Source organism: Bidens hawaiensis, unplaced genomic scaffold (assembly GCF_021521415.1).
Source record: "Bidens hawaiensis isolate Kalapana, Puna unplaced genomic scaffold, B.hawaiensis_p1.1 tig00001087_1, whole genome shotgun sequence".
Taxonomy (NCBI): domain Eukaryota; kingdom Viridiplantae; phylum Streptophyta; class Magnoliopsida; order Asterales; family Asteraceae; genus Bidens; species Bidens hawaiensis.
The window spans coordinates 3705537-3720355 of NW_027491062.1; the positions used below are offsets into that span (position 1 = coordinate 3705537).

Sequence of the window (14819 nt, forward strand, 5' to 3'; positions counted from 1 at the left end):
AACAAATTATATACCTTTGTCTTCGCAGTGACTCCCTTAAGCATTTTGGACACTCACAACCGCTACAACAAGATCGATCCTCTGGGGAACTGTTATGAATAAGTGCCTTGACTTCTGATATATCAAGTTCTGGCGGACTAGAATTCAATAGCATAACATCATCAATAGTAGTTAGAATATGATTTAAAGAAATAAAAATATGATTTTGACTAGCAAGATTGAATAGAATGAAACAAGAAAATATAGAAAGAAACCAAAGAAGAATGATGGCTACCTTTGTCTTTGTAGTTCCTCCCACAAGCTTCCTCCAGGTTTTGGCGGTGGGGGAGGTGCACATCCTAGCGGTGGTGGTGGTAGGAAATGCACCTCCAGGAAGCGGCGGTGGTGGTGGAGGAGGTGCACACAATCCTCCAGGCGGTGGCGGTGGGGGAGGTGCAGGTGCACCTCCACCAAATGGTGGGCCTTCATACATTGGAGTTAATTTGAAAATTAGACGGGGGATGCAAATTTTGTATGTGAAATGTGCATGTAGGAGATCCACCAACAATTAATGTTGAAATTAATCAACCAGAATTTCAATTTCTCTTTAAAAATTCATACACCAATATGGCAATATAATTAACAGAATGCAAGCTAAAAAAGGAAGTTTAGTGATGAGGTGGGGTTTAATCCTTATATAACGTACCAAGGCTTGTTTTAAACCACATCTTAACATTTATCTAAACGTTATATTAGCTAACGTTAATGAGTACATGCATGATAAATTTAAGACTTGTCAGACCCACTTTTGGTTGGTTGTTAAGGTGGTTATGGTATAGAATAGGAGGTCAATGGTTCAATCCATGTATAGAGTATAACATTTAGCCGTTCAAGAAAAACAAAGGGGCTCTCAGGGATATTTACATAGTTAAACCATAATGTGTATCGAGTAAACATTTTGGGACGAAACTACATTAGATCCGATTAAGATGATGAGCACAAAATCATACATTATATCTGATTACATAATTCAAAATTCTGTCCATTATTTTGAAACTCGTGAGTATCCTCTTGATGGTTAAGATTGGTTACATCACAATGTATTCTTGTCTAACTATCGTTGTATTAGCGTATTCTTTATTCACCGAATGATTAAACTCTTAACGAATTAATTTATGCAGTCTTCCATGTCATAACCCTACCGCACACACTTACATGAAGTTACTTTACTTTGTTTTATTGGTTTCTTTCCTGTTTGTACTAAGGGTTTGTTGGACACAATTGAATAAAAAACGCAGCAACACGATAATTTTAAGAGAACTCCTCATGACTCTTTCTTGTTTATTAATAAAGAACAAAACGATTCAACCATACTTTACAATTACCCTAGACCATCTGTTTGCACTAGAAAACTATACTAATCCTACTCAAATACTTATCCCAGTTATAATCTAACACTAACATTATCTCTACTAACTAAATCAAACTAGATAACTCTAAACATTAAAATACTAATTAATAAACTAAACTTGCACTTAACCCATTCAACTTCCTTTTAACACGTTTCAAGATTAACATTTAACAGGGTTCCTCATCCATCAAAATATATCCATACAATGCATTACATGGGCTTCAAGAAAATTGTGAAAGAATGGAACCCAAAATTTTGACTTAGTATGAATCAAAAACTGGAAAATGTCAGGTTATTAACAATACCGGTTCAACCGTCTATTACAATCTGGAAAATAAATACTGTAAACTATAAATATGATTTTGAGTAGCAAGATTCATATATTTTTTACAAAAAAAAAAATGAATGAAACAAGAAAATACAGAAACCAAATAAGAATGATGCATGCCTTTGTATCTTTAGTTCCTCCCACAAGCTTCCTTGCAAAGCCCTAGTTATCTCATCCCAGTGCAATGGCTTTAAGTTAGATTTTATACACTCCAGGTCCTCCACACCACGCCCTCTGCCTGGTCGCCACCTTGGCGACCAGGTGGAGATGGAGGGCCACCTGGAGCCACGTCCACGTGCTCCAGGTGGTGGCGGAGATCTTATTGGTCCTCCAAGTGATGGAGGAGGAGCACGTGCTCCAGGCGTGGGGGAGGTGCTGGTGCATGACCACCAAGTGGCGGAGGTGGTGCATTGGAGATTGAGGGCGGGGTAGGCAAGCATCAACTACTTGGAGGTGTCGGTGGAGTTGAATCAGGTGAAGATGGTAGTGAAAAAGTTGGAGTAGCAGGAAGAGACGGTGGTGACGCAACATATGCATATCCTTCTTGGCTTTCTTTTCTTTTAAGTTCATCGCGTTCGAGGTTCTCCTTATGACATTTTTGGAATAGTCTCACAAAATTAAAAAGGATCTGAGTGGCTGCACAACCAATAAACATACGGGTCGGAAATGATTGTGTTTAGACTCATTCATGATGTTACTCTAAATAACTATATGCAAGATACCTTGTTCAAAAGTGCAACGGTCAGGGTCTTCACCAAAATATAGAGCCAATGCATGCTGACCTTTACTCTGTGACAGCGAGATAACACGAATCTCGTATTAAAAAACAACTTACACTATTTTCAATCAATTTCTATTTCAGAGAACACACATATAAAAATGCGACATTGAGGGCCTAGCCCGTCTACTGGTTTAAGGGCTACTATATATGCGGGTTGAAAGTATATTCCCCAAAATAGAAACTGATCACTTTAAGTATGTCTCTTGTCCCTTCAATGTGCCTTAAATTTAATGAGACTTACCACAGCGGTATAGTGATTTGTTACACTTGTTAATTCCTCTTCGGCATGGTCAATGAACCCCTTCAATGTCTAACAATGTGAGAAAACCTTAAATCAGAATTTTGTAGTCCTTAACATGGAAACAGAGTTCTAAAAGTCCCAGGTTTAGGCCTGCATATGCATCCCACTAGCCTTCACAGCATATAAGTTAATCAACACATTTTAAAAAATTGCATTGACCGACAATTGACCCATTAACTCTTGCTTAACGTCTTGAAGAACACTGCTTCGAATTTAATAAAGGTGTCATTTTTTACCCGTTTATTTATGAATGAGTCAACTTGGGTGTGCTCAATCTCAAACGGGTCAAATTAACAAAAAAAAAACATAGGATATTCACGGTTTACCTACCACGAGAAAACCTGCAGATACGGGGCCATCATTTGCTGATGCATCAAGTTCTTGCTTGAGTTTTTTCATTCCATTGCTAAGGGCTACCATTTGTTCTTCTAAACCTTTCAATTCTATCTGCATGTTAAAAAAGCCTTTGATGCACAATCGATGATAATAAATTGTATGTAAAATTAATTTAAAAATCAAACCTTTGATGCAGCTTCTAAGCTTGCAAGATCCTCATGAAAATCTAAAAGACCTGGTGACTTGTTGGTAAGAAGCTGTACAAGTGAAAAGAAATGTAAAACTGGTTCAGCAACTTATTTACAAAGTTCGTGTTTGGGTTACACGAAATCAACTGTCCGGTAGGGATGGGCACAAAACCGAAATAACCGAACCCACCAAAAAAACAACCATTTGGTTTCAAGTTTTTTAAAAAGCCGATGATTCATTTTGGATTTGCTATCAACCAAAAACTGAAAAAACCAAACTGACCAATTGGAACCAAACTGAACCGTAAAAACCGATTTGGAGTAAAATTATAAGAAACTAATAAAAGGTTTGGCCCAAAAATCTTAGCTCAAAGGTGTAATAATCAATTAATTATAACTTACATCCACGTTTCAGGACGAAACTCATTATAACTAATTATAAGCCCAAAGTGTCCTGGTTAATTCTTTTTTTTCTGAGAAAAGGAACACTGTAACTAGCAACATAAGAGGCTGTGATCATACCTTGCAGAGATAATGCATTAAAGTCGCACTGCTGTCTGATGCTCGTGTATCAGTCAGTTTCAAAAGAGTATCCAACTTGAAACCAATTGCAGCACCTGCAATTATTTGATAACATGAACAAACATATATTATTAAATACATATGATCTTTTTTCTTAACAAGGGTTTAGTGATGTTATTACCTCTAGCAGTTCCTTGATTTAATGTGTTCCCCAAATACAATATTCTCTTCATAACTTCCTTCAATTTCACGGACTGCCTAATCTAATAGACCAACAACATAACTGAATTTGTAAACTAAACAAATATAAAAGCATTATCAATAAACTAGGAGCACCTCATTACATGTAGACTTTACAATGTTTAGACAGTTTCTTAACTCTGCAAGCTGAAACAATGGCTACAGTGAGATGATCATAAAATGAACAACAATCAGAACATGAACCGCAAACCTGAGAATGAAATTGAATTGTGAACATCAAAGCATCGAACTTTGACTCAATACGTGGCACCTTCATTAGCTCCAGGAAATACTACAAGATAATTCACTAAAAATGTAATAAAAGGATTAAAAAATAAATAAAAATGAGTAAATAGAAATTTTATTATTTTGATACTCACCTGTTCGCATTGACCCAGTCTATCCTGATCACCTGTGTAGTTCTGAACAGTCACAATGCAGAAGATCAATACATAAATAAAAGAATCAGCTTTTTTACCAACAAAAATACTTCAAATAAAAAAAAACATCTAATAAATTACGGATTCACCTTGAGTATCTCCATCTCTTCTTTCGTAGGACAAATTTTGAGAAGATTTTCTACTTGATCTATGATCGAGTCATCCATATCCAAAATCGCATCCTGCAAATGCATATGCAAAACTTCAATCATAATATAACACTTTAAAAGATGGGTGCGTCTACAAGCGACATTATCAAACATTTCACACGTCTAACAGAGAAACCGAACTAAATGCAAAACAAATTGGAACATGATATCTATTATATACACTTACAACAACATAGGGAAGCCGTAGCTTAACATCTGAAAGCATGAATTCCGTGATATCTGCCCTCACTGGATCAATCTACAATAAGAAGTAGAAACTTTCAAGTAAGCACGCGTTGTCGATGACTTTATTGTTGACTATATTACATTACCAGTTGAACTTTTTCAGGTATTGAACTAAAAGCCCTTCTCTTCTCCGCCTCTTTCGAACAAGCTGTCTTTGGGGACGTATTGGCGAAGAGTTGCTCCAGTTCTGATATATCAATATCCGGTGGCGGCCTAGAATTAATTCAAAGTTGAATATCATTGTTAGTAAGAATGTGTGTGTGTATGAATGTATTTATGTAGATAAGTACCTCTGAGGCTGCAACTCCTCCCACAAGCTTCCTTCTAATGCCTTATTTACTTTGTTCCAATGCAATGGCTTTAAGCTGCGTCTTACGACTGCTGTGGTTCCTACACGTTCAGGTGATGTAACAGGTGTAGGTGGAGGTGTACGCATAGGTGTAGGATCATCATCCAACGGTGGCGGTGCTTCATCCTTTGGTGGTGGTGGTGAATCTGAGCGTGGAGCCTCAGCTTGAGCTTGTGACTGACTTGAAGAAGGAGCATCTACTGATTTTAATCAACAATCATAATCAGACATATATCATATAGAATAATAATAATAATAATATTAATGAAAATTGGATTTTAATGATCCAAACGATCACCTATATATAGGCCGATAATAAATCATACTTAGTTACTTACGAAAGATAATCCTAACTTTCGGTTTTGTAGCCAAGAGCAATCCCGGTCAAGGGTCAGCGAAAACAAGTTAGGGCTTTAGGCCTCTAAATCCAAAAAAAACATTATATATAGATATATAATAATAGGTAAAGTAAACTCAAAGTAATGTATTGGCGTTTGGTTGCTACTAAAGCATAGGTCTTGAGTTCAAAACTTGTAATAAGCAAAAAAAAATAATAATAATCTTATCAATTGTCATGAAAAGGTCCCAAAATCTTATTTTGATTTATGTCTCCACATTCGTTGAGCCGGCCCTGATCCCAGTAGCATGATTATCATAGATTATAAATCAAATGTGACATAAGTGTAATATCTATGATGATTACGCAAAGCTCTTGGCAACAAAAGTTCAATGTAAATATGGATTGTTATCGGCCGGCCAATAGTTAGGATTATCAAATTTGAATTTCCTAATAATATGTATAAGAATATATATAACAGCATTGGCATAATAATAATGATAATGATAATTAAGGTGCGTGCGTGCGTACCGAAAACCCTTTCGGATGAGTTTTTATCAGGGTTGTTGTCGCGGCGTTTACTGTAAAGGAAGCTTCTGAACATGGCCATATAATAATGTATGGAAATGAATCTGGCAATTCTCAAAATGCACCAGCTCAATGAGAAGATGAAGAATAATACAATTGCGGAAGCAATGTTGGAATGAAAAGTAGGGTTTATATATATTGCAATGATGGAGGTAGGTATAACGATTATGAATTCGGAGAATGAATTCAAGGAGATATTGATAGGGTTTTGTGGCAAACCATAACATGCATGCGAATTTGACGATCTGATTATGAAAACGTTGGAATTGATCGATTCTGGAAAATTATTATTATTATTGCACGTGGAGTCCAGGCACGGAGAAGAAGAAGAAGAAGAAGAAGAAGAAGAAAATTATATTTTCGGGCAGTTTCAAATTTTCCTTCCTAAAATCATGCTGCCTCGCTCATTTTTTATTTATTCTTTTTAATCAAACTAAAAATAATGACAAAAAAATTAGTTTAGGTTTTTATTTTAGGTTGAGTAATTTTCGTCCTTGTAGTTTCATTTCACTTGCAATTAAACCCGAATTTATTAACCTAGTTAAGTTTGGTCGTTAACTCATTTGCCTACCTCTCACGAGACGACCAGTTTTGTTATTTTCTCCTCAAATAAACTTTAATCTTAATTCGCAAGCCCCATCACGTGAGGGGTGTATTTGGGGGAAAAAGGAACAAAATTGTCCCTCATATGAAGGGCACACTGATGGGTTTAACAGCCAGACTTAACGAGATTGGGGAATTCGGGTTTAATTGCAAGTGAAATGAAATCATAGGAAAAAAAATTACAAATTTGAAACTACTTGACTATAACTGCATATTTGGACAACCCAGAGTGACGAAAACCGCAGTTCACTGAAATAAGTATTACAATAAAGAAAGAGTGAAAAGACATGTTTACCTCTAACTTAACGATTAAATTTGACGGGGTTAGTGATTTGGATGTAATTGGAAAGAACTGAAAAACGTGGAGGGTCTATATGTAAAATTAACCTTTTGAACTAAATATGCATTATTTGTCAAACCACAAGGACAAAAATAACACTATACTCTTTTAGTTAAATATATATGTTTCATAGAGTGGCTGCCTCGGGCACATCGTGTTCGTTGTGCGAAGAAGAAAGGGAATTACCCAAACATACCCTCTCTTGTTATGTTGCATCGGTTATTCGGCAATTTGTTAGTAGTTGTTGTGGGATACCGCCAACTTATGCATTTGAGCTTTGGGATCCTCTCAACATTAGCGGTCCCAAGGAACCAAGCGACAAGCAATCCATTCGGTAATTCTCACGGCTTGTTAGTGTTTATGGAATAAGAGAAACATGGCTCTCTTTGATAATAAACAAAACAGGACTTAGTTAACCATTTAAAGGAGGAAATCCAAACTTGTGGGTGTGGATTGGAAGGCGTGGTGTTCGTTTACTCTTTGAATGTAATAAATTTATAGATGAAAATGTAATAGGTGTGTATTATGATGTGTATGATGTTCTAATCTAGCTTCTTACCAGTCTAGTTGTTGGTTTTCAAATAAAATTGTCATTCAAAAAAAATTAAATATATGATGTTTAGGAACATTTTTAATATTTTCTAGTTATAATATCCAGTGATAACTAATAATCAATAGCAAGATAGTAATACAAAGATCCATAATTGTAACTAGTATTATATCGCTAACTTTGAAAGTAGTTAAAAATGACATTTTTTATTACTATTAAATTTTTAATTGCAGATTTACCACGTAGACCTTAGTAGTTATAATAGTCTATTTTTAAACGGCGACTTTCTTGTATTTAGGCTACCGCACTTTTTGAATTTGGAGAGCTCTAATGCCTCTACTCTGGTCAGACTATGTTGTCTTAACCGGGCTCACGCTGGCTTCAGAGTTTGGCTTGGGTGTTCCCCTGGGAAACCATAACGCTGACTACCACTTGATGCCGTTGTGCCACCACAAGACCAAAACTCTCTGGCGTAACACACGGTGGGACGAAAACTCGGATGAGCTCAGGGTTCGAACTAACAACCTTTGCACAAGGCCTAATTCAACACCCAAATATGATACAAGTGGGATTCAAACTTTAATCTTCATCGGAGTACCCAAGCCACCACTATACCACAAACGAAGGATGGTTATAACAGTCCATGATTATAAGTTATTTAATAACAATCCACTATTAATACTTTTTCATAAAAGTTGCAATGTTACATATTTCTTATTATTCCGATGATTATCTAATATCTATGGAAGGTCTTTGAGCTGATAGAAACACATGGATTTAGAATCTTGGTTTTCATGGTAATTCATAATTTATACAACTTTAGGTTCTAATCTTCTATTCTATTAAAATTCAATATCCTCGAAATACTTTAATTTAAATCTTATATAGTTATATACCTTCATCTCATTGTAAAATACACGTAATTTAGAAACCTACTAACATCCAAAATACAAAAACCAACACTTTACATACATATATATGATCAACAAATACTACATCAATGAGCACAAGCGTCAAGAAACCTCAACACTACCTCAAGAAACCTCAACACTACCTCAGCATGTTCTGTCACCTTAACATCCGTGGCAGTCGTGTCCAAAACCAGCTTTGGCACCTCACCCACATCATAATCAGCGCGCCCGTTGTAACCCTCCAACAGCCTCTCCAAATCCCGCCATGTGGCCGGCTTATGCCAGCTCCCATCACACCCATCTTTCCCCCTATTCTCAAGCCTACGTCGCCACTCAGCCTCGTCCTTAGGCTTGCACTCAACCACCACGAGTTGAGTGCCTTCAAAAGACTCAGCTAACTTAACCAGCCGGTCCAAATGGGCCCGGCTGGAAAGAGGCGAGTCGATGACGACACTAAGGCCAAGACTCAGTTGAGTCTTGACCATTTGCCATATTACTTCATAAGAAAGTTGGTTAAGGAGGGTTTGGATATTAGTGGTATTGGATTCTAGTTGTGACTCGATTGGGAATGTCGAGTCACGCACGTCGTCTTTGTCGATGAGTGGGCACCCTAGTGATGCGACTATGAACCGGGCAAGTGTGGTTTTGCCCGAGCCAGGGTGCCCTTTCATGGCTACTATGACTCGTTGTGGTCTAGCTTCTTCTCGGTCCATGGTTTAAGTAAGTGTGTTGAGATGAAGTGATACCTGAGTTTTATATATAAAGTCACTTTTGGTTGTAGATTTATATATAAAATATCTAAGTTTTTTCTAGTGTTTAGATAAGGTAAAATGAGACTTGGATCGTAAATTTTGTGCACTTCTGGATAAGGGCGAGAAAGAGACACGAAAGAGACGCTTGTGTTTGTTGTTGTTGATGATAAGTTTTGCCACGTCTGCATGTCACAAGACGATGATGACTGGGATTCTTAGTTTTTACAAAAATGGTCCTTGTTATATGGGATCATTTGCATAATTAGCCCTCAACTCTCACTTTTAACATTTACATGTCTGCATTCTAGACATGAACAAGGTCAAAAGGTCTTGGTTTGACTTAACATAGTAAACTAAACTCGAACTCAACGCGATACCTTGACGATTTTTTTTCTAGTAGGCTTAATGTTACGTGTCATCTTTCAAGGTCTCCTGTGGCCTCTCGATTGTCTAAGTACAAGTTGTACCATTTTGTTTATTGATATGGGTCATTGGTTTTGTCATGTCAGGGACACATAACAGGGAAGCCTCATGTTAACTATAGTTCCATTTACTAGTTGATCAAATGATTGCTAAAATTGAGGCAAAGGCGTACTTAGAACAAATCGTATAAGAGCTGACAGAATCTCTGAGGTATAAGATGTTAGGCGCTAAAAGCAAGAACGTTAAAGTTAAACACAATTCAGATGGTTTTGAGTTATAGAATAGCCAAGTTGAAGAACGAAACTACCATAAGAGTCCATAACTATGGTCAGCAAGCTGGTCTTGAATGTCATCTGGCCAGTGTAAGCTGCATTTTACCATCTTCATAGTTTAGCAAGATATTAGTGGGACCCGTGAGTATCCCAGTAACAGGTTATTAAAAGAAAAAGAAAAAGAAAAACAAGCTTGTTTCAACCTCAAAGGAGTAGCAGGCAGCAGTACATACACGAGACCATGAAAGCTCTAGTAATTTCACGTCGAGTAACACGATCTAAAACACGACATGAATATAATCAAATTTTGGGTAGTCATGTCTTACATGTTTAATAAATGGGCCGTGTTCAGATTGACCTATTTAAATAAACGGGCTGTGCTCAGGCTAAGATGTATAACTCCTTTTATTAAATATAGACCCACCAACTTGATTAATTAAACAAGTCAACCCGCCAACCCGTTTAATTAAACAAGTCGCCTGTCACTCGTAAAACCAACTTATTACAACCCACGAACCCAATTAACACATTTACAACTTGCTTCCTACCCGTCAACCCATTTGACACGGTTAGATAAATGGGCCAAATGGGACGTGTTTTGGCACAAATAAAGATATTGGGTCAATAAATGGGTCAGCCTGCCAACCCAACACAATTGCCACCCCTGGTTTTGACTCTTTCTCTGACTAAATGACAAAACACGGTAAAAGAAATTCAAATCACAAAAAGATCAAGTAAAAGCACCAAGTGTGCCGAGACAGAAATCATACGAAACGCAGATGTTAAACTTCTAGTATATTAGAGTAGAAAACTTTATGCTGCTGATGAACAAGAGTTTACGATAAGAAACATAATCTTGGTTTTAAGAAAAGCGAGGCGTTTAAATCTTGAAAACCGACCACACTACTTCATTTTGAAGGTTTTATGCATTAGAAATACATTACAGGCAGTTTCATTCATTTAAAAGTTTTTAGCCCGTTCAACTAATATGACGCAATCCTTAATTCAGCTAAAATAATTAGTTTACATGTAAGGAGAATTAAATGTTTACCTTATACTTCATGTCCCTCGAATCATGTCCCTCGAATATGGCAATTTTCATGGGAGAAGAAACACACATTTTGCCTTCTTTTCTACAGTGCCTGAGAATGTCTGCGCATATGAAAGAACAACAATTCAAAAATCACATAAAAACTAATCCAGTTAACCAGCCTACTTTAGGATTGAAAAAAGCCATCAAAGTTACAAAATAACTTACATAAGGTAGCAATCTAAGAATGCCGGTTGTTAGCCGTCACACATCCAAGGGCAAGAAACAATAAAAGAAAAGTGTTGCATGTTTTTCCATTTTACTATTGCGCATGATCCATCCAACTACTTCCCGGAACCTTAACCAAACCCTTTTCATGTATACACTTTCTTAATCTCTTAGCATCATCCCACCTACCAGCACTGGCGTATATATTAGCAAGAAGTGAACCATAACCGCTGCTATCAGCTTCCAGTTCAAAGCAATGTTTAGCTGCAATTTCACCCAACTCAACGTTATTATGTGTGCTACAAGCAAGAAGCAGTGCACCCCAAACACCACCGTGTGGTTGCATTGGCATACTCTTTATCAAGTTATGGGCCTCTTCTAACCGCCCTGCCCGGCCCAAAACTTCAACCATGAGACTATAATGGTCAGGTGTGGGCACAAGCCTGTATTTTTTCATGGAGTTGAAGCAATAGTAGCTTTCTTCAACCATACCAATGTGACTCAATGCGGTTAATAGTCCTGAAAATGTGACTAAATTAGGGTGGATTTTGGACTCCATCATTTCATCAAACAGTTTAATAGCAATCTGTTCTTTCCCATTAATGGCACAGCCCAAGATCATGGCGGTATAAGCAACAACATCTTTGTTCTGCAACTTGTGAAATAGCTCAAAAGCTTTATCAATGGAACCACATTTTGCATATAAGTCGACAAAGGCAGTACGTAAGTGATCATCCATTGTAATGCGCGTTTGATTCATGTAATGCTCGTGAATCCATGATCCAAAACTTAAGTCTCCGAGCTGGGAACACGCGGAGATCACGGTAGCTAACGTCATTTTGTCGGGTTGAATATTTACATTTGGTTTAAGCATTTCATCAAACAGTTGGAGCGCTTCTTTCGGTCGACTGTTTTTAGTATAACAAGCAATCATAGCATTATACAACAAATGATCCTTCACACGCATCTCATCAAACAGCTCACGCGCAGACACGTCGTCTCCACGTTTCGAGTACCCGCCAATCATCGTAATGCATGAAATACTATTTCTTCGTGGCATCGAGTCGTAAAACTTCAGCGCTAAATCCAGTTTCCCACACTCAACATAACCGCTAACCATAGCATTCCACGAACTCTGATTTCTCTCCGGCATTTCTCCGAATAACTTTACCGCCTTCTCCATATCCCCGGTTCTCGAATACCCGGAAACCATCGAGTTCCACGAAACCACATCCTTCACCCGCATACCCGAAAACAACGCTTCCGCGGTTACCAAATCTCCCGATCTCAAATACCCATTAATCATCGAGTTCCACGACACCACATTTCGTTCAGACATTTCATCAAACACCTGGTGTGCATACCCAACATGCCCAATTTTATTATAAAACCCAACCAAAGCAGTTTCAACATAAACATCCTTACACAACCCATACTTAATCACCTGCCCATGAACCATAATCCCCATAACCCCACTAATTCCATTATCAAGTCTCCCACAAGCCTTCAAAGCAGATGCAACTGCAAATCTTGATAAAAGTTCAAGCCTTTGCAGGTGTGAATACAGAGCAAGTGCTTGTTGAAACTTGGTGTGGTTGCAGAAGTGGCGTATGGCGGATGTGGTTGAATATACATCTGGGTGTTTTGTGTGGTGGATGATTGATTGGAGGTAGTAGTGATTGGTGGTTTGAGAGGTTATGAGATGGTGGATTATTAATCTGTCGAGGTGATTGAGGCCGTGAATGAGTATGATTCCGTGAAGTTGGTTTAATTGTTTGGTGGTTAGAGAGTGGTTGGTTAACAAGGTGGTTAGTTTTTGAACCAGCATTTGTTATTGATCTTCATGTGGTCATGTCCTGCAGAGTCTTTGAGAAGATAGTAAACATGTTTAACAGGTTGACCCGTTTATAACTGGTTAGATAAATATGTTAAATTTGGCGTGCTTTACCGGTTAACTGGTTAGATAAATATTTTTAATTTTTGGGATCAGTGTCGATACCATCCTGAGCTCATCCCTATGCATTAGGCTTCAACCTTCGACCCACTTAGCTACATCTTTAAGCTAACGACCGAAGTTGATTTAACATTTTGATGAAACAAACATCCTTAAGTTTGACTGAATCAGACCTAAACCATTAAGAGGCTCATTCAGACCCAAAGAAACAACCCCTTACTAAAACTTGTTTATCCTAGAAGTAACTATTTAATTGAAGAGGTAGGTCCCAGCAGAGACCAGTTGGTCCCGCAAGACTCACCTTGAACAGGGTTGTCTGCGCAAAGGCCATCTGCTCCCGCAGGACCCACCATGCTCATAGAATCTTACGCGCAGTACGCAAGCTGTACACGCAGGGAAAGCCTCTCAATGGTGAAGTACCCCGCCTGTTCCCGCAGTTGCGGATACAAGCCATCAGGGAAGGCTACCCGCAGACAGCAAGGCTACACGTACAAGATTAGCTACTTCAGCAGTCACGTGAAGGCATGAGCAAGGCGGGAACAATCCCGCCCAAATGAGCCAGTCTGATTCTGAAAGATCTTTTGTACCATACCTACCAAGGTATGGATAGGACAGACGATCTGACCAGAACAGCCCATGAGCCAATCACAGGGTGACAGCTCACCGACAACAGTGCGAGGAGGAGCACCCTCTAGTACTGTTTGTCACTATTAGCCGCTGCCTACTCACCAACTCTCACTGTGGAGCAGGCGCAGCCTACAGTTGGTGGAATAGTATTACTGTTGGCCGTAACCTATTCACCAACCAGCATGGCCTGCGTACAATCCATAGTCAGTAGGACGTGCATGGTCTACAGTTGGTGGAATAGTGCAGCCGACTTTATTACTGTTGGCTGTAACCTACCCACCAACCAGTATGGCCTGTGCGTAATCCACTGTTGGTTGAACAGGAATACTATTCAGCCGGCTGTACCTTCTAGAAAACCTACCTTCGGCTATAAATACTCCAATATCTTGGAATGGTAAGATCATCTACTATCTCGTATAACTTACTTGATAACTGCTCTAATAGTATTCACATACTTTTATATTCAAAGAGCAATATAGACTGATTCTCACGCCGGAGGGTGGTCACAAGGAGGAACCCCCCCTTTCTCAGTGACGAGCTTACGGTGTCTGTTTTGCAGGTTCCCTGAAGTACAACTTACTCTGCTGGACCTAACCTTCGTGGGAAACATTATCTAGCCCCCAGATTATCCATAATCTGCCCGGGGTCACTTAGTGTTTCTTCATTGGCGCCATCCGTGCATAAAGCTAGAACTACATCTTTCTCCAGTTTTTCAAAACTTCCAAGATGACTAGAGAAATTCCGGTAACCACAACCCCAGCCACTGGGGTTAACACCGGCAACACAATGTTTACAAACACTACCCCAGCCACCCAAGCTGGGGCAAGTGAAATACATTTTACGAACACTACCCCAGTCACTCATGTAGGGGCAAGTGGAGTAAATATTCCACTGGGATTCACTGATGCCCAGCTGGAAAAACGACCTCGAGCCC

General features: G+C 38.5%; 2 protein-coding genes across 2 annotated transcripts; both read right to left on the bottom strand.

The window, feature by feature from the left end:
• Window positions 1–36: 36 nt before the first annotated feature.
• Window positions 37–5521, bottom strand: LOC143558047 (formin-like protein 17). Its single transcript, XM_077046976.1, is given in 10 exon segments — window positions 37–111; window positions 3889–3941; window positions 4028–4109; window positions 4144–4226; window positions 4291–4378; window positions 4467–4508; window positions 4616–4708; window positions 4863–4934; window positions 5008–5134; window positions 5212–5521. Coding segments are annotated over 10 exon segments (861 nt in total). The 5' UTR covers window positions 5358–5521.
• Window positions 5522–11279: 5758 nt separating this feature from the next.
• LOC143558695 (pentatricopeptide repeat-containing protein At4g22760-like) lies at window positions 11280–13182 on the bottom strand. Its single transcript, XM_077047480.1, has one exon. The coding sequence runs from the start codon at window positions 13130–13132 to the stop codon at window positions 11399–11401; it is 1734 nt and encodes a 577-aa protein (XP_076903595.1). The 5' UTR covers window positions 13133–13182; the 3' UTR covers window positions 11280–11398.
• Window positions 13183–14819: the final 1637 nt, after the last annotated feature.

What these genes read in the sequence shown, in the direction of transcription:
- LOC143558695 (XM_077047480.1), bottom strand. Translation starts at nt 13,132, where the DNA reads ATGCTGGTTCAAAAACTAACCACCTTGTTAACCAACCACTCTCTAACC.